Raw genomic sequence first — 20,380 nt, forward strand, 5'->3', positions numbered from 1 at the left:
TGAAAACCTATAAGCCGCATCTTCAAGGAAGACTCTTCAAGTAGGGTGTTGCAACTAGGGATTGTCAAACTAGTGAAATTAAACTCCAGGAATATAGGCAGGGGCGAGACCTGTGAAACTACGGCTGCACTTAGTTCAAGTTAATTTATCGTGGTTTACAAATAAAACGTGTTCCTGAGGCCTCGGGAGTGATGAAGGACTGGTGCGAACTTTGCTCTTCAGGCAAACAAAACAAGATAAAACAATTGAGACTTTCCCTTACTTCCGCATGCTAAAGTTAGAAAAATCTAGGCTCAAGACCTCCCCTCCGCACGCACGCCAATAACATTCAGTGGTGAGCTTTGGCCGAGCCGAGGAAAAAAGACCCTGGGGCCAGGTCTCCACCTGCCTGAGTAGCGAGGGAGACCAGACGCCGCAGACAGGCGGCCGCGCCCGCCGGAGAGGGGACCGACTCCTCGGTACCTTCTCCAGAAGCAGCCGTACGAGGTGCTCATGCGAGCGACGGGCCTCATAGCCCTGCCGCACGTAAGCCGGCGACACCAGCCGCTCGCTCGCCGCGAGGCTCTCGCGGTTCATGACAACAGCGGCGGCGAGCCGGGTGTACGCGGGAGAACCCGGCCGCAAGAACCGCGAAGGCGACCGGACCAGGATGCAGCTCGCCGCCGGGGCGGTACAGCAGGGGCAGGGAACAGGAACCCGCGGCTCGCTCCCGCACATGCGCAGGACGCCTCAAGTGGCGCGCAAGGGAGGAAAGGGCACGATTTGCGCATGCGTAAAGCAGTCCGCGACTTTAACGTCTCTCACCAGAGGAAAAGGCGGCCCCAAAATCAGCCCCTCCTCACTGTACCTGATTGGTCGATTTACACCCTAGCGTTCCTGAGACGGACTTGAAGCAAGAGCTTTGCACGCATGCAGAGGCTGAAGGCAGGAAAATGTAAGTTGGACGGGCTTCTGTGAAGAAAGTAAGGTTCCTAAGTTTTCCTGTGTTCAAATCCTGTAGGAGAGTTGAGATCTGCACGGAGTCTAACCTCCAGCCCGACCTCGTCTGTGTATTCAGATTCCGGAAACTTTCATCCATATCTTTATACATGTCAGCGTTTATTTTCCCCTGACAACCCCATATAAAATAGCAATGCCCCAGCTCCTCTTCCCCTTTACACTGCAGAATTTTTATCCATAATACTTGTTAGGCAACCCCTGCCTTGACAGACGTTTCCACAAACCCCCAAAGGAATGCAAGTTTCCTGAAGGCAGGCACTTAGTGGCTTTTGCTGGGTATCCCTAAGTGCCTAGAACAGTGGCCAGATTATAGCAGAAGCTAAAAAATTTTTAAAAAGTGTTAAATAGTTAATGAATAAATTACTTTGACAATTCAAGAACCTAGCACTAGGTGCCAGAGGTTCAGAAATGAAAAGGTAAAATCTCTGCCTTCCATTTTCTTGCATTCTTCACTTCAGGAGAACCAGCAAAAATTCCTGACGTTGCTCTTACCTAGTGGTGTGCTGGAGTCCACTTGTACTGTCTTGGACTAGCTAGCAAGAGCTGACAGTTAAATTGTCAGGAACTATGGGAGGTAGTTTTTAAACATGGCCACTATTAAAAATGAAATCATATAAGTTTGTTATTATATTAACTAGATTAAAAACAATGGTAATAAGCTTTCTCCGCCTGGCCCGCGCCCACGCCCCGCAGCAGCCGACCCGCCTGCCCTCCTTCTCCCCCTTCCTCCCCCTCCTGCTCCGGCCGCTCTCCAACCACCACCGTGCCCTCTTCCCCCGCCTTCACCGGCTCCTCCACCACCAGCCTCTACAGCCTTGCCGCCCTCACCTTTCCTCCTCCAGAACAGCTACTGGGGGAGTGGAGATAATACAGAGCAGCTCCCGGAGCCACGAGGGAGATCAAAGGGACGGCATACCCCATCCTGGAACGGCTGACTATCTGAGAGAACCAGCTCCGGTGAGATCACCAAGGGGCACGGGCTTTCCTGGGTGGGACGGGAAGCGACCGGAGTCCCTCCCTTTCACCTTCCCAGGCCAGCTGGTAGAATTGGACAGGCGGTCCCCTTAGGCCGCGGCGGCTGGTGCCCCCACCGCACGAGGCCCCCCGGAACAACTGAGATAGTTGGGTCGGAAATCCCCAGACTGCGGAGAACAGTGACCGGGGGATCCCTTCCAAACGCGTGACTCCCCCGTCGGCTGGGAATAGTGCACTCTCCCGGGCTGCGACAGCTGGCGCCCTCCCGCCACGCTTGGTGCCCCGGGCCAACTAGCTAATTCGGCCGGACGCTCTCCCGTGCTGCGGCGGCCGGCGACCCTCCCCGCATTCGGAACCCCAGGCTGGCTGGCATTCTTCCAAGACGCTTCGGCTGCCGAACCTCCCCTATGGCGAGAATTTTCCAGAGTTAAAGGACCCACAGCAACTTTCACTGGTGGAACCCGTAGACAAACGTGTGCCACGAGCGCCACCTACTGGGCAGGATAAGAAAAACAGAACCCAGAGATTGCACAGAAAAATCTTTCAATCTGTGGGGTCGAACACCCACGGAAATCTGACTAAATGCCCAGACGCCAGCAGAAGATAACGGATCACGCTCAGAAAATTGAACATATGGCCCAGTCAAACGAGGAAACCAATAGTTCAAATGAGATACAGGAGCTGAAACAACTAATGCTGAATATACGAACAGAAATGGAAAACCTCTTCAAAAACGAAATCGATAAATTGAGGGAGGACATGAAGAAGACATGGGCTGAACATAAAGAAGAAATAGAAAAACTGAAAAAACAAATCACAGAACTTATGGAAGTGAAAGATAAAGTAGAAAAGATGGAAAAAACAATGGATACCTACAACGACAGATTTAAAGAAACAGAAGATAGAATTAGTGACTTGGAGGATGAAACATCTGAATTCCAAAAAGAAACAGAAACTATCCGGAAAAGAATGGAAAAATTTGAACAGGGTATCAGGGAACTCAAGGACAATGTGAACCGTACAAATATACGTGTAGTGGGTATCCCAGAAGGAGAAGAGAAAGGAAAAGGAGGAGAAAAACTAATGGAAGAAATTATCACTGAAAATTTCCCAACTCTTATGAAAGACCTAAAATTACAGATTCAAGAAGTGCAGCGCACCCCAAAGAGATTAGACCCAAATAGATGTTCCCCAAGACACTTCCTAGTTAGAATGTCAGAGGTCAAAGAGAAAGAGAGGATCTTGAAAGCAGCGAGAGAAAAACAATCCGTCACATACAAGGGAAACCCAATAAGACTATGTGTAGATTTCTCAGCAGAAACCATGGAAGCTAGAAGACAGTGGGATGATATATTTAAGTTACTAAAAGAGAAAAACTGCCAGCCAAGACTCCTATATCCAGCAAAATTGTCCTTCAAAAATGAGGGAGAAATTAAAACATTCTCAGACAAAAAGTCACTAAGAGAATTTGTGACCAAGAGACCAGCTCTGCAAGAAATACTAAAGGAAGCACTAGAGTCAGATACAAAAAGACAGAAGAGAGAGACATGGAGAAAAGTGTAGAAAGAAGGAAAGTCAGATATGATATATATAATACAAAAGGCAAAATGGTAGAGGAAAATATTATCCAAACAGTAATAACTCTAAATATCAATGGACTGAATTCCTCAATTAAAAGACATAGACTGGCAGAATGGATTAAAAAACAGGATCCTTCTATATGCTGTTTACAGGAAACACATCTTAGACCCAAAGATAAACATAGGTTGAAAGTGAAAGGTTGGGAAAAGATATTTCATGCAAATAACAACCAGAAAAGAGCAGGAGTGGCTATACTAATATCCAACAAGTTAGACTTCAAATGTAAAACAGTTAAAAGAGACAAAGAAGGACACTATATACTATTAAAAGGAACAATTAAGCAAGAAGACATAGCAATCATAAATATTTATGCACCGAACCAGAATGCCCCAAAATACGTGAGGAATACACTGCAAACACTGAAAAGGGAAATAGACACATATACCATAATAGTTGGAGACTTCAATTCACCACTCTCATCAATGGACAGAACATCTACACAGAGGATCAATAAAGAAATAGAGAACCTGAATATTACTATAAATGAGCTTGACTTAACAGACATTTATAGGACATTGCATCCCACAACAGCAGGATACACCTTTTTTTTCAAGTGCTCATGGATCATTCTCAAAGATAGACCATATGCTGGGTCACAAAGCAAGTCTTAACAAATTTAAAAATATTGAAATCATATACAACACTTTCTCGGATCATAAAGGAATGAAGTTGGAAATCAATAATAGGCGGAATGCCAGAAAATTCATAAATACATGGAGGCTCAACAACACACTCTTAAACAACAAGTGGGTCAAAGAAGAAATTGCAAGAGAAATTAGTAAATACCTAGAGGCAAATGAAAATGAAAACACAACATATCAAAACTTATGGGACACAGCAAAGGCAGTGCTAAGAGGGAAATTTATTGCCCTAAATGCCTTTATCAGAAAAGAAGAAAAGGCAAAAATGCAGGAATTAACTGTCCACTTGGAAGAACTGGAGAAAGAACAGCAAACTAATCCCAAAGCAAGCAAAAGGAAAGAAATAACAAAGATTAGAGCAGAAATAAATGAAATTGAAAACATGAAAACAATAGAGAAAATCAAAAAGACCAGAAGTTGGTTCTATGAGAAAATCAACAAGATTGATGGGCCCTTAGCAAGATTGACAAAAAGAAGAAGAGAGAGGATGCAAATAAATAAGATTAGAAATGAAAGAGGAGACATAACTACTGACCTCACAGAAATAAAGGAGGTAAGAACAGGATACTATGAACAACTTTACGCTAATAAATACAACAATTTAGAAGAAATGGACAGGTTCCTGGAAAGACATGAACAACCAACTTTGACTCAAGAGGAAATAGACGACCTCAACAAACCAATCACAAGTAAAGAGATTGAATTAGTTATTCAAAAGCTCCCTAAAAAGAAAAGTCCAGGACCAGACGGCTTCACATGTGAATTCTATCAAACATTCCAGAAAGAATTAGTACCTACTCTCCTCAAACTGTTCAACATAATCGAAGTGGAGGGAAAACTACCTAATTCATTCTATGAAGCCAACATCACCCTCATACCAAAACCAGGCAAAGATATTACAAAAAAAGAAAGCTACAGACCAATCTCTCTAATGAATACAGATGCAAAAATTCTCAATAAAATTCTAGCAAATCGTATCCAACAACACATTAAAAGAATTATACATCATGACCAAGTAGGATTCATCCCAGGTATGCAAGGATGGTTCAACATAAGAAAATCAATTAATGTACTACACCATATCAACAAATCAAAGCAGAAAAATCACATGATCATCTCAATTGATGCAGAGAAGGCATTTGACAAGATTCAACATCCTTTCCTGCTGAAAACACTTCGAAAGATAGGAATACAAGGGAATTTCCTTAAAATGATAGAGGGAATATATGAAAAACCCACAGCTAATATCATCCTCAATGGGGAAAAATTGAAAACTTTCCCCCTAAGATCAGGAACAAGACAAGGATCTCCACTATCACCACTATTATTCAACATTGTGTTGGAAGTTCTAGCCAGAGCAATTAGGCAAGAAAAAGAAATACAAGGCATCAAAATTGGAAAGGAAGAAGTAAAACTATCACTGTTTGCAGACGATATGTTACTATATGTAGAAAACCCAGAAAAATCCACAACAAAATTACTAGAGCTAATAAATGAGTACAGCAAAGTAGCAGGCTACAAGATCAACATTCAAAAATCTGTAGCTTTTCTATACACTAGTAATGAACAAGCTGAGGCGGAAATCAAGAAACGAATCCCATTTACAATCGCAACTAAAAGAATAAAATACCTAGGAATAAATTTAACCAAAGAGACAAAAAACCTATATAAAGAAAACTACAAAAAACTGCTAAAAGAAATCACAGAAGACCTAAATAGATGGAAGGGCATACCGTGTTCATGGATTGGAAGACTAAATATAGTTAAGATGTCAATCCTACCTAAATTGATTTACAGATTCAATGCAATACCAATCAAAATCCCAACAACTTATTTTTCAGAAATAGAAAAACCAATAAGCAAATTTATCTGGAAGGGCAGGGTGCCCCGAATTGCTAAAAACATCTTGAGGAAAAAAAACGAAGCTGGAGGTCTCGCGCTGCCTGACTTTAAGGCATATTATGAAGCCACAGTGGTCAAAACAGCATGGTATTGGCATAAAGATAGATATATCGACCAATGGAATCGAATAGAGTGCTCAGATATAGACCCTCTCATCTATGGACATTTGATCTTTGATAAGGCAGTCAAGCCAACTCACCTGGGACAGAACAGTCTCTTCAATAAATGGTGCCTAGAGAACTGGATATCCATATGCAAAAGAATGAAAGAGGACCTGTATCTCACACCCTATACAAAAGTTAACTCAAAATGGATCAAAGATCTAAACATTAGGTCTAAGACCATAAAACAGTTAGAGGAAAATGTTGGGAGATATCTTATGGATCTTACAACTGGAGGTGGTTTTATGGACCTTAAACCTAAAGCAAGAACACTGAAGAAGGAAATAAATAAATGGGAGCTCCTCAAAATTAAACACTTTTGTGCATCAAAGAACTTCATCAAGAAAGTAGAAAGACAGCCTACACAATGGGAGACAATATTTGGAAACGACATATCAGATAAAGGTCTAGTATCCAGAATTTATAAAGAGATTGTTCAACTCAACAACAAAAAGACAGCCAACCCAATTACAAAATGGGAAAAAGACTTAAACAGACACCTACCAGAAGAAGAAATACGGATGGCCAAGAGGCACATGAAGAGATGCTCAATGTCCCTGGCCATTAGAGAAATGCAAATCAAAACCACAATGAGATACCATCTCACACCCACCAGAATGGCCATTATCAACAAAACAGAAAATGACAAGTGCTGGAGAGGATGCGGAGAAAGAGGCACACTTATCCACTGTTGGTGGGAATGTCAAAGGGTGCAACCACTGTGGAAGGCAGTTTGGCGGTTCCTCAAAAAGCTGAATATAGAATTGCCATACGACCCAGCAATACCATTGCTAGGTATCTACTCAAAGGACTTAAGGGCAAAGACACAAACGGACATTTGCACACCAATGTTTATAGCAGCGTTATTTACAATTGCAAAGAGACGGAAACAGCCAAAATCTCCATCAACAGAAGAGTGGCTAAACAAACTGTGGTATATACATACGATGGAATATTATGCAGCTTTAAGACAAGATAAACTTATGAACCATGTAATAACATGGATGGACCTAGAGAATATTATGCTGAGTGAATCCAGCCAAAAACTAAAGGACAAATACTGTATGGTCCCACTGATGTGAACGGACATTCGAGAATAAACTTGAAATATGTCATTGGTAACAGAGTTCAGCAGGAGTTAGAAACAGGGTAAGACAATGGGTAATTGAAGCTGAAGGGATACAGACTGTGCAACAGGACTAGATACAAAAACTCAAAAATGGACAGCACAATAATACCTAATTGTAAAGTAATCATGTTAAAATACTGAATGAAGCTGCATCTGAGCTATAGGGTTTTTTTTTGTTTTTGTTTGCTTGTTGGTTTGTTTGTTGTTGTTGTTTTTTACTATTATTACTACTTTTATTTCTTTTCTTTATATTAACATTTTATATCTTTTTCTGTTGTGTTGCTAGTTCCTCTAAACCGATGCAAATGTACTAAGAAACAATGATCATGCATCTATGTGATGATGTTAAGAATTACTGAGTGCATATGTAGAATGGTATGATTTCTAAATGTTGTGTTAATTTCTTTTTTTTTCTTTCCGTTAATAAAAAAATAAAAAATAAAAAAAATAAAAACAATGGTAATAAATACTCAAAATTCCTCATGCCCTAACTACCACATTTTTTTCATCATTCCGTTCTACATATATAATCGGTAATTCTTAATATCATCACATAGTTGCATATTCATCATTTCTTAGAACATTTGCATCGATTTAGAAAAAGAAATAAAAAGACAACAGAAAAAGAAATAAAACGATAACAGAAAAAAAAGATTATACATACCGTACCCCTTACCCCTTGCTTTCATTTATCACTAGCATTTAAACTAAATTTATTTTAACATTTGTTTCCCTTATTATTTATTTTTATTCCATATGTTCTACTCATCTGTTGATATGGTAGATAAAAGGAGCATCAGACCCAAGGTTTTCAGAATCACAGAGTCACATTGTGAAAGCTATGTCATTGTTCAATCATCATCAAGAAACATTGCTACTGAAACACAGCTCTACGTTTTCAGGCAGTTTCCTCCAGCCTCTCCACTACATCTTGAACAACAAGGTGATATCTCCTTAATGCATAAGAATAACCTCCAGGATAACCTCTTGACTCTGTTTGGAATCTCTCAGCTATTGACACTTAGTCTCATTTCACTCTTCCCCCTTTTGGTCGAGAAGGTTCTCTCAATCCCTTGATGCCTAACTACCACATTTTACTATCATCTGTGCTCTAGGGGATATTTACATCTATTGAGTCTGTATGATGAAACACAATATAGTCGTGTCCTACTGCACTACTCCAGCTCAACCCAGTCCATGTTTGTCAGATTCCAGAACCTTTCTTCCTTACCTTCATAAATTTCAGCATTTATTATTCCCTGACAACCCCATATAAAATAGCAATGCCCCAACTCCTTTTTCCCTTTACACTGCAGAATTTTTATCTATTCACCCAAATCCCAATAAAGAATGCAAGCTCCTATGTATCCTATTCCACTACTGTACATCTTTTCCAAACTCCCCATTCAGTAGCGTCATGTTGGCAGCTTGAAATCCATCATGGTGGGAATATTTGTACCTTGGAAATGAGCAGACACTACAAATCAGGCCCTTCCTCCTCCAATGACCCAAGGGTCATTTATGAAATATTTCCAGCACACCACTGCTCCTACCACTGGTTCCCAGAGCATCCAACCATTTATCAGTCATGGCATTTGTTACATTGCATTACAGTTGTTAATTTTCCATCTCCCTCAATAGACTGTGAGCGTCTGGTTGAAAAGGGATATCTGTTGAATAATGTAGACAATTTGAAAACTATGAAAATCACACAGAAATCACAAATATCAGGAATTTAAACTATTTTAAAAACAGCAGTATCCTTCAAGCTTTTGGAAGGCTGAGTTCTTATCCTGAAATGCAACTGTTTTTGCAAATTATCCTTTGGAAATGCCTTCAAAGCCACGTCAATCACATGCAAAGATGCAAAAATTCAAAGATCCATCTTCTTACTAAATAAAAACACTAAGTTTTGAGCCAACTGTTTCGCTCATATTATTCAACAGCCTTAATTCAGAAAAATGTTTGTCTTTTTCCAAAAAGTAAATCTGTCATCAAGATTTGACTTCACCAAAGACATTTTTTTTAATGCAGGCTCTGAAGGCAATCTTCAGAGTGAAGTGTTCCACAATTATTTTCATCCATCCATTCACTCAAGCAACAAGTATTTATTGAGCAGCCAATTTTTAACAGAGCAAGAAGAGAATAATTTTTTGGTCTTTAAAGGGTAAAACATGGTTAAAGGAACATGGTCCTTTAGGTGTGACATGTAGGTTTGAATTCTGCTTGTGTCACTAGTTGTATGACCTCGGATATGTACTAATATTCCTAGAACTTTGTTTTCCTCGTCTGTTAAATAGAGACATGAGAAGACAGTTATGGTGATTAAATGAGAGTAATTGCTCAATGAATTGTCCTCCCTCTTGAGAGACTGAATATACAAACAGATAATGGCCAGACCAGATATGACAATAGATTTCTGACACACAACAATCTGCAGCAATCAGGCCAGGAAGCCAAACCACAACCTTTGCAGCAATTGTTCCAAAATGGTAGGTCTTGGTCAATGACTGCCAGATTCTCGATTTTTTTTGTTCCAGTTGCCAGCTGAGACCCAACCTAGAGGACCAAATATGCTCCCCAAACGAATCATATAGAATGTCTTCCTTCTGATTAGCCCGCCTTCAGCTTCCCATGTCCACACATTCAATCAGAGCACACCTGAAGCTTTTCTTCAAAAGCCTGCCTTTGAGTCTCTCCTTGTGCTGGTTTGAAATTTATGCACCCAAGAAAAACCATGTTTTAATCCTGATCCAAACTTGTGTGGCAGCCATTTCTTTTAATCCTGATTCAGTATTTCAGGACAGAATCTTTTGATTAGATGATACTCACAGAAATGTGGCATGCCCAATTGTGGGTGTGACCTTTTGAGTAGATGGAGATGTCCTGATTAGTTTACTGAAGACCTTTAAAGGGGGAAATATTTTAAAGAAACCTTAGATGCTTGGACTGCTGACAGAGAGAGCAGATGAGGACATGTGGAGAACAGTTATTTTAGAGCTGACAGAGCCAACACAAGACCCAGATCTTTGCAGATTCAGGGTGCAGCAGACGTCACCATGTGCCTTCCCATGAGATGCTGAGCAAGACAGTACCCAGAGTTGTGTCCCAGAGGAGTTAAGTAAAGGCCCACAGACACTTAGAGAGGAAATCACAGGAAACAAAGGCTGAAAGCAATGGAGCACAGGAGCAAGGAACCAGCAGATACCAGCCATGTGTCTTCCCAGCTCACAGAGGTGTTCCAGACCCATGGGCCTTGTTGAGCCAAGGTAGCTTTCTCTGAATGCCTTAGTTGGGACATTTTCATGGCCTTGGATCTGTTAACTTGTAACTTAATAAATTCCCATCATAAAAGCCATTCCATTTCTGATATATTGCATTCCAGCACCTCGACAAACTAATACATTGCTCAAATGCTAGTGAAGGTGCCTGGCTCCCTTGTCATAGCAAGTTCTGAAGAAATAGCCTCCATTTGTTCTCATTTGGGTAGTCTTTCTCTGTGGGATATATGACTTTCCTGCAGCTTACACACAGGGGTTCATGGTCACAAGGGGGTAGAAGAGGCCTCTGAGGGCTGTTGGAACATGCTCCAGCCTGGCATTGCCCTTGGGCCACCGGGAGGCACTGAGGACATAGGTCAGCTGTGCACTCTGCTCTGGGGAGTGGGCATCTTAGGTTCAATGTTTAAACTCTCTCATTGCCTTAATACCTGGCTCATGGGAGAGATGATTCTTTAGAGGCAACTGGCATTTGCGAGTCATAGAAAAGCTACTGGGAAAAGTTAGGGGTTTACATAAACTGAAGAAGTCAGCAGTGTTGAGGGTGGTGCAGAAACAGGTAGGTTGGGAGGATGAGGAGGAAGAGAGAGAGTAGGATACAGGGAAGCAATGGCAGCACAAGGATGGTGATTTACCAGGAAGTGAAACCATTTCATTTTTGCTTAAGTTGGCCAAATTACTTAGTAGCTTTGACCAAAGAATCTTTTATTGTATACAATCTTTAATTGTACACAACTGCTACACAGTGAACTTGAAAGATCTTATTCCCTTTTTTTTCTAAGGCATTTATCAAAACAGCAAAGCATCTTCAAGACCTTGTGTTAGGCAATGGCTTCTTAGCCTTTACATCCAAAACACAAGCAACATGACAACATGGGACATCTTGGGATTAAGAATGCCTTCTTGACCAAAAGGGGCAAAAGAAATGAAATAGATTTTCAGTGGCTAAGAGATTTCAATTAGAATTGAGAGTTCATTCTGGAGGTTACTCTTATGTAAGCTTCAGCCAGATACTACAAATTGTCGCAGTATGCCAAGCCCCAACCAACAGTACTCCTGAAAACCTGAAAGAATACCCTGGGCTCTGTCTAAGACTCTATAAATGTTTTACTTAGTAGGTTTATTTTTTTCAGAAACCTCTGGATTGTTCCTAAGCCAGATAAGCCCTGAAACCCAGAGGTACTAGTCTCTAACAAGAACATCAACCAGTTTCTTTCCTGTACCCCGTAAGGTCGATACCCATTTCCAATAGAAGAAGCTAAAATGGTCATTGCCCAGATATCCCTGAAGATTGAGAAAACAGTCAAATGAGAGAGAGGAGGGGTAACTGAAAAATTAGGATTTAACAAATGATTATGACTACTGACTTATTATATAGATATTTCTTTTTAGTTTCTATTGTGTTAGAATGGCCAAAAGAAATACCTGAAATTGTTAAATGTAATCCGGTAGTTTTGATCTTTGATAACAATTATATAAATATATAGCTTTTATCGTGTGACAATGTGATTGTAAAACCATGTGACTGACGCTTCCTTTATCCAGTATATGGGTAGATGAGTAATGAAGACATGCATGAAAAAATATAAAAAATTAAAAAAAAGATTTTCTCTTAAAAAAGTGAAAAATTACAAGTGTTGGAGAGGATGTGGAAAAATAAGAAAACTCTTTTGTTGTTGGTGGGAACATAAAATGGTGCAGCCTCTGTGGAAGACAAGTTGGCAGCTCCTCAGAAAGTTAAACACAGAATTACCATATGGCCCAGCAATCTCACTACTAGGTATATACACAAGAGAATTGAAAGTAGGGACTCAAACAGATATTTTCATATTGATGTTTATAGCAACATTATTCACAATGACCAAGAGATGGAAGCAATGCAAGTGTCCATCAGTTGATGAACAGATAAATAAAATGCGATATATACATACAATGGAATAGTACTTGGCCGTAAAAATGAATGAAGTTCTAATACATACAACTACATGGGTGAACCTTGAAGAAGTGTCGAGTGAAATAAGCCAGACAGAAAAGGGCAAATATTTTATGATTTCACTGATATGATATAATTAGAATAAGCAAATTCATAAAGTCAGAAACTAGAATATAGCTTACTGGGGGCTGGGTTGGGGTTAGGGAATGGAAAGTTAGTGCTTAAATTGTATAGAGTTTCTGTTTGGGTTTATGGAAAAATTTTGGTTTGGATGGTCATGATGGTAGCATAACATTGCGAACATAATTAACAGCACTGAATTATATATCTGAGTGTTCTTAAAAGGGGAAATTTTGGGTTGTATCTATGCTACTAGAATAAAATTTTAAAAAAGAAATCATAGGACTGTAGAACACAAATAGTAAACCCTGTGGTAAAAGTTTTATTATAGTTAATAGCTCAATTATAAAAATGATCTTTCATGAATTTTAACAAATGTACTACAGTTATGCAATGTGTTAATAGGTTGGGATATGAAAGCTCTTTATTTTATGCATGATTTTTCTGTACAACTTCCCTAATTGAAAAAAAATTTAAAGCTGGTTGGACTGGTGGTGAAAGGGATCTACAGGGTCCCTCTTTCCACAGTCAAAGTCTCCTAAAAACCATCACCAAAACATTTCGAAAAAAAATTTATCGGGCCATAATCCAATCATGCCGAGAAAAGATAAAGCTACAGGACATTTTCAGAGAAGACTAGAAAATACTTTCAGACAACATTAGGGAATTCACGAAAGTGACAGTGCCATTAAATCTGAAATTGGAAACCCAATTCAAAAGCAGAAATTAGAATGGGAAATAGCCCCTTTGCCTGAGCTAAAATACCTTGGCAGAACAATTTTTTTAAAAAATTTGTATTATACTAAACATGTATACTACTTAAAATTTCTATTTTTAACTACTTTCAAGTATACAATTTAGTTGTATTAATTGCATTCACTATGTTGTGCTATCATCAACACTATCTATTACCAAAACTTTTCAACACTCTGAAAAGAAATTCTGTATCCATTAAGGAATACGTCCTCATCCCCTCACTTTGGCTCCTCTTAACTTATACTCTACTTTCTATCTCTATGAATGTGCATATTCTAAATTTTTCATATAAATGAGATCATACAATATTTGTCTTTTTGTGCCTGGCTTACTTCCCTTGACATGATGCCTTCAATTCAAGGTTCACCGTGTTTAACAAACTTGGCCTAATACACATTCATAAAATGCTGTACCCAGCAGGTACAGAGCACACATTCTTTTTGAACTCGTATGGAACATTTTGTAGAATTGATTGTATGCTGGACCATAAAGCAAGTCATAAGCAATTTTAAAGTAAAATCATGCAAAATACATCCTCTGACCATACTGCAGCTAAACTAAAAATCATTAACACAAACAAACTATACCTGGAAATTAATCAGTATTCTTCTAAAGAAATGTGGAAGACAAGTTGGCAGCTCCTCAGAAAGTTAAACACAGAATTACCATATGGCCCAGCAGTCTCACTGCTAGGTATATACCCAAGAGAATTGAAAGCAGATATTTTCATATTAACGTTTATAGCAACATTATTCACAATTGCCAAGAGATGGGAGCAACTCAGGTGTACATCAGTTGATGAATAAATAAATAAAATGTATTTTTTTCAAAAGTATTATAATATATATTAGAAAGTATTTCAAACCAAATGATAAAAATACCATGTATTAAGACTTATGGATAGCAACTAAATCCATGCTTAGGGGTAAATGTATCACTTTAAAAGCTTATAATAGAAACAAATAAAAAAGAAAGCTAACCCCTTGACAAACTCTGGGATCTGTCCTGTAACTACTTGTTGAAGAGTACTTTGAAAATTATTGCTTTTTATTTCTTTGCTTTGTATATATGTTATACTATATAATAAAAAGTAAAAAAAAAAAAATTAAAAAAAGAAAGCTAACCATTTATGAATTAAGATTTTATCTAGAGTTAGCAAAAGAACAGAAATTAAACCCAAACAAAATAGAAGGAAAGAAATAATGTTAGACCAAAAATAAGGGAAATGCAGAATCAACAAAGCCATCATTGGTTTCTGTAAAAAAAAAACTAAGGGATGAAGTGGGGAGAAGAGTACTGTCCCAGAGGATAGGGAGACTGCAAGGGGAACAACAGGGGAGGCAGCCTTGGCAGCATGTGGCTAGAGAGGGAAAAAAGACATCAGTCTTTTGAAAGTATTTTAAATGTAATGCTGTGCACTCTGGAGGAAAACCCCATCCTCTATGGTTTCATGAAATACTGGGTAAGAGTAAAATAGTCTTGTTTAATACACTGTGCAGTTCAATCTATTTGAAGGATGCCTCAAAGCACTAAATCCTGCTTTAAGTGTGAATGCAGAGTAAAATAAAGGCAGTTCAAACGTGCTTAGTCTTCCTGATCTATCCTAATAAGAACTAACCCTGTACCTGTGTGCCAGGTTGTTCCAAGGACTTTACTTGCAGGGGCTCATCAAATCCTCCCCTCAAGCCTATGATGTAGGTACTAGTATCTGCACCCCATTTTACAACAGAAGAAGCTGTGCCTCAGAGAAGCCAGATTAAGAGCAGGAACTTTCAAGGATTTGGCTCAGACTTCTGCTTCAATGACTGTGCTCTTGACCACTCTCCCATACTGTCAGAGCCAGGTGACATTTCATGGTCTAAGCTTTAGATAGGTAGCCTATCCATCAGGAGTCAAATGGAATAAGAATATAGCTAGAAGGGAAGAAAGGACAGTTGCCAGAAGGCATATTATTAAGTCCCAAAGCCCATTAACCCCCGAGGGACAAGAAAGCTCCCAGCCAGACTGGTGGCAGGATTCTTGATGCAGAGCCTCAATAGCATTGGGAAAAACAAAGCAGAATAGAGTTCTCTATGTGGTAGTTAAATTCAGTTGTCGGCTTGGCCAGGTGAAGGCATCTAGTTCTGTTGCTGTAGACATGAGCCAATGGTACCTCATCTGTTGCTGATTACATCCTCAGTTGGCTAGGAAGTGTGCCTGCTGCAATGAATGGCGTTTGATTTAATTGGCTGGTGCTTAAATGAGAGAGCTTAGCCCAAGCAGCTCGACATATCTCATCTCAGCACTCACAGCTCAGCCCAGGCCTCTGGAGATGCAGAAAGGAATCACCTTGGGGAAAGCTGTTGGAACCCAGAGTCCTGGAGAGAAGGCTAGCAGAGATTACACTGAGGCTTCCCATGTAAGAAAGAACCTCAGATGAAAGTTAACTGCCTTTCCTCTGAAGAACTGACAAAATAAATCCCCTTTTATTAAAAGCCAATCCGTCTCTGGTGTGTTGCATTCCGGCAGCTAGCAACTAGAACAGCCTCAACAGCATTAGAAAAAACAAAGCATCATAGATTTCTCTACTTCACTGCCACTTAACATCTCATCTATTGGCAAGTCTCATGCCTCACCCCCTCTCCCTACTCCCTACCTCCCACACCACCACCTAGCCTAGGCCTCTGTCGTTTCCCACTGGGCAACTGCCATGGACTCTCTGCTTCCGCTCTTGCTATCATCCCCTCATTCCAGTCCCATCCCCACTCAGCAGTAAGAATTATCTTTAAGTAATCACTTCTTAAAACCCTTCAATACATCCTCCTTCCCCTCCTCATTTTGCATGGCTGATTCCTACTTTACCTTCCATAAAATGCCATGATACAATTATATAGAAAAGGCCCTGGGGACCAGTCAGAGCAAAAAAAAAAAAAAAGATCATAATTCCTCTTTGAAGTCCCTTCTGAGTTTCCTCTTAATAACTTTTGATATTTAAAATCCCCATCAAGGCATACTCCTGACCAGTTCATTACATTTGACTCAAGCAAAATAAAGCCCACCTGCCCTAAATCTTCCCCTATAAGATAGACAACCCCCTGTCCAATCTATAGGAATCAAGCTAACTTCCTTTTTATGTCTATAAAAATTACTTGTCATCCTTAGAAGCTCAAAGCTCTTCATTTTTGCAAGTGATCCGGCTTTCTTACTGCAGCACAACTTTTGGTATCCCAAATAAAATGCTATAATCTGCAAACTCAACTCCAATTTGTCTTTCAATAGTCAATTCCTCAGAGAAACTTTCCTCCACTACCCTTCTAAATAGGAACTTAGTTTTAATTAAATGCCATATATATTCAGTTCAAGTGCTTTTATGACTTATCTAATGCCTGAATTGAAGGCTTCTGGAAGTCAGGGTCTCTGGCAATTCACCTATTCTTCCTATAATAAACATTCACTAAACATTTGTTAAATGAATAAATAAGAAGTTTGAGTCCCAAAGATTGTACACCATTTGAGTGGTTGCTGAGTGAACCCAAATGTGGAGATAGGGGAGAGAGCAGGGACCAGGAACAAAGAGGAAGCCTCCTGGTATCAGAATATATTAAATTGAGGAAGAGTTGTTTTTCAGTGACAGATGGAAATACACAAGGAATGATCACATGGGTTTAACATTCCATTCACATGTATTTTGAAATACAGGGGAAGAGAAAATGAAGAGTCAAGAGGCATGGCAGGATCTAGCTGTCACCAAACTCCTTAATGAGGCTTCTTAAGCAATTTAATGAAATAACTTCCACATCAAAGCCAAGCTTCCAAGAGCAGCTGGAAAGGGTGAGTGAGGGAGCAGTGGCCTCAGTAACTAGGTTTGCTCCCAGAAGTCTCCTGTGATCAGAAAACAAAACAAAACAAAATGCAGTAATTGCATTTTGTTGAACTTAAGAGAATTCAGGCAGTATGGTCTCAACTTCATCTTCTCTATTTCTAGTGGTGGGAGATGACATAAAAGTAGATATGGAAGTAGCAGAAGTTAATTTAAGACCTTCCCTGGGGATGAGTAAGGCAATTCTCTCTCCAGAGGGAGGATGGTAGGTAGAGAAAGCTTCCTCCGAGCACTAAAACTGCAGCGATAGTTGCAATTCCCCATAAAAGCAGGAGCAAGAGAAAAACTTCAGGAGACTGGTAAGGAGTCTGTGGAGCCCCTGAGCCTGGGGCTTACTGACACTTGAAACACAGAGTGAGGAAGAGTTTCAGAAGCCTTTGACTTAGAACAGCAGGTATTTGGGTGGTCAAGTGGTAGTGGGGAGTATGGTCTCTGGAATCTGGTAGATGGGGTTCAAAACCCGGCTTCTTTTCCTCCTCCCGCACTCAGCACAGTATGTGGCACAGAAAGAGCACTCAGGAAATAGCAGGGATCCTTATGGCTGTTGCTACCAGTAGCACAGATGGGAGGTAGGTGAATCTCTTGATCCTAGGGGGGCACAGAATGGTCTGGCTCACTCAACCACCTTCTCATGTGCCTTACCATATGCCAGAGGCTGGAAAACTATAAACTACATTCTCCAGGCTCCTTCCCAACTAGCATCCTTAGAAGCTAAGTTGAGTTTGGCCAATTAGGTATGCTCACATGAGATTTGGAAGGTGTTGCAGTGGAGACCATCTTCCTACTGCTTTTGATTATTGTCATTGACAAACAAGGAAGTAGAAACTTTTCACCATAGCCTTACAGTGTTCATTTTCTGGCTTCCTGGGTATCTGGAAGCAATGTGAGGTGGAAGTGTGGCTTCTTGACTGCAGCTTCCTGCTACCAGGAACACAGCCTCAACAGTGGGTTTTTGAAATCAGTAGCCAAAGAGGTGATAGCTGAAAGACGTGTTGACTGAGCAGTAGATTGGCAAACGATGGTGTATACATATGATCTAATATTGTGCTGCTAAAAAAAGGAATAAAGTTGTGAGGCATGCAAGATTGTGAATGAACATATGGGACATTTGGTGAGGCAAAATAAGCCAGAAATGAAAGAACAATTATTATATGCTCTCCCTTAGAAAATGTTTATAAGAAAACAAGGGCCTAGATTGTGAGCTCTTGTAGCAGTCACATTTAACCCAGAGTAATAGTTATTATTTCTGGATTTTGAGAGACTGTTATATATATATATATAACTGGCATTTAGAGATAGGAACTAAGCCAATCAGATTGGGATTAAGGTAATTCAGAATACAGGGATAAGGAAGACATTATTTATATTTTAGAAGCTCACCTACTCTTTGAGCCCAAAGAAAGAAAGGTTTATTTTGTCCAGAACCTAAATTTTCTACAGCACATAATCTAACTCAATCTGTCTGGATAGCTCATATGAACAATTGAAACACTGGGACCCCAAAATAAGAATAAGGGCCTATATAGCTTAATGTAATGCCTAGATACATCCTAGAATATATTAAGCAGATAATCAAAAAGTATTGGCAAAGTCCCTTGAGGGATAGGAGAAAAAATATGGAACCATTAAACCTTACCATTGGGGAAGCCCCTGATGCTATGTCAAACATTAGGGACACCCAAATGAATAGGCCAAGCTCTTCGTCTTGAGGCTTGCTCTTGTGAGTCTTATGTATGTAGGGAGGAAGCTTAGTTTACCTATAGGTATGCCTAAGAGTTACTTCTGGAGGACCTCTTCTGTTACTCATACGTGGCCTCATACTCTCGAAGCCCAACTCTGCAAGTGAAATCATTGTCCTCCCCCCTAAATGGGACATGAAATCCAGGGGTGAAAGTCTCCCTGGTGGTGTGGGAGATAACTCCCAGGGATGCATCCAGCTCTGGCACCATGGGATCAACAATGACATCCTAATCAGAAGGGGGAAAAGAAATGTAACAAGTGAAGAATCAGGGCTAGGAGAATTAAAATAGAGTCGAGAGGCTACTCTGAAGGTCATTCTTACACAGCTTCAATTCGACATTGCTACCTATCATAACTTGCCAAACCCCAACCAAAACCAATCCAGCCAATCTTAAAGAACACCTAGGGAAATATATAAGATTCTACAAAGGTTCCATGCAGTAGGGTAACTTTGCAGAAACCTACAACCTCCAGATGGGTCCCTGGACCAGATAAGTCCTGAAACCTAGAGGGGCCAGGCTCTCCAGACATCAGATAGTTCCATCTCCTTACCCCGTATTATTGACAGTCCTTTCTAACATGAAAGAGTTATAATGGCCATAGCCCAAATACCCCTAAAGAGTGGGAGAAAGATAAAAAGTGATAATGGAGTTATACAGAGAAGGTAGAGTTTAACAAATGAATATATTGCTGAATCATTAAATTGATATTTCTTTTTAATTACCACTATCTCAGAGCAGCCAAATAGTTTGGAATTGTAACACATATGAAACTCTGAAATCTGTTCTACAACTAAGTGTTGCTCTCTGCTTTGAAATTTATTGCTTTTTTGTATATATGTTTGTGGCATATTTCTCAGGGACTGGAGCCTAGCCATACTTAAAATTTTAATCCTTCTCTATGTTCACCCCCTTCCCCCTTATCTGTGACCTAGCTCTCTGTTCCCCCCTTCCCCCTCTTGTCGTAGACCGCCCACTTCCGTAGCTCGCCACAAACCCACAACCCTTCCTGTTTTTCTCCTCCCTTCTCTACCCCTAATTCTAGCTCTACACCTGCCTGAAGCTTAGCAACTGCCTCCTAGCTTGTGTGATTGGCTGTCACCTCCTGACGTGTGAGCCCGAAACTCCACCCCTTCCCCGAATGTACTTAAGCCCTGCGCTTTCTGAGCTCTGGGTCGTCCGAGCCCCGGGGTCTTCCGACCCCAGACATCTCACTCCTCGGGTTCCCGGGGTGGCCCATCCCGGTG

General features: G+C 40.3%; 1 protein-coding gene and 1 long non-coding RNA gene across 3 annotated transcripts in view; one reads left to right on the forward strand and one right to left on the reverse strand.

The window, feature by feature from the left end:
• SEPSECS (Sep (O-phosphoserine) tRNA:Sec (selenocysteine) tRNA synthase) overlaps nucleotides 1–700 on the reverse strand; it is an 88,169-nt gene extending 87,469 nt beyond the window's left edge. The window contains exon 1 of one of the 2 annotated variants that reach the window (XM_077136521.1): nucleotides 385–700. In XM_077136521.1, coding sequence (XP_076992636.1) covers nucleotides 385–576 — 192 coding nt within the window. In that variant the 5' untranslated portion in view covers nucleotides 577–700. The remainder of the gene's footprint in view (nucleotides 1–384) is intronic. The other variant, XM_077136522.1, reaches the window with a different exon arrangement.
• On the forward strand, nucleotides 678–20,180 carry LOC143663093 (uncharacterized). Its single transcript, XR_013165798.1, has 4 exons — nucleotides 678–934; nucleotides 1,842–1,956; nucleotides 17,214–17,345; nucleotides 20,069–20,180. It is a non-coding gene; the product is annotated as an uncharacterized LOC143663093 (long non-coding RNA).
• Nucleotides 20,181–20,380: the final 200 nt, after the last annotated feature.

Source organism: Tamandua tetradactyla, chromosome 19, assembly GCF_023851605.1.
Source record: "Tamandua tetradactyla isolate mTamTet1 chromosome 19, mTamTet1.pri, whole genome shotgun sequence".
NCBI lineage: Eukaryota > Metazoa > Chordata > Mammalia > Pilosa > Myrmecophagidae > Tamandua > Tamandua tetradactyla.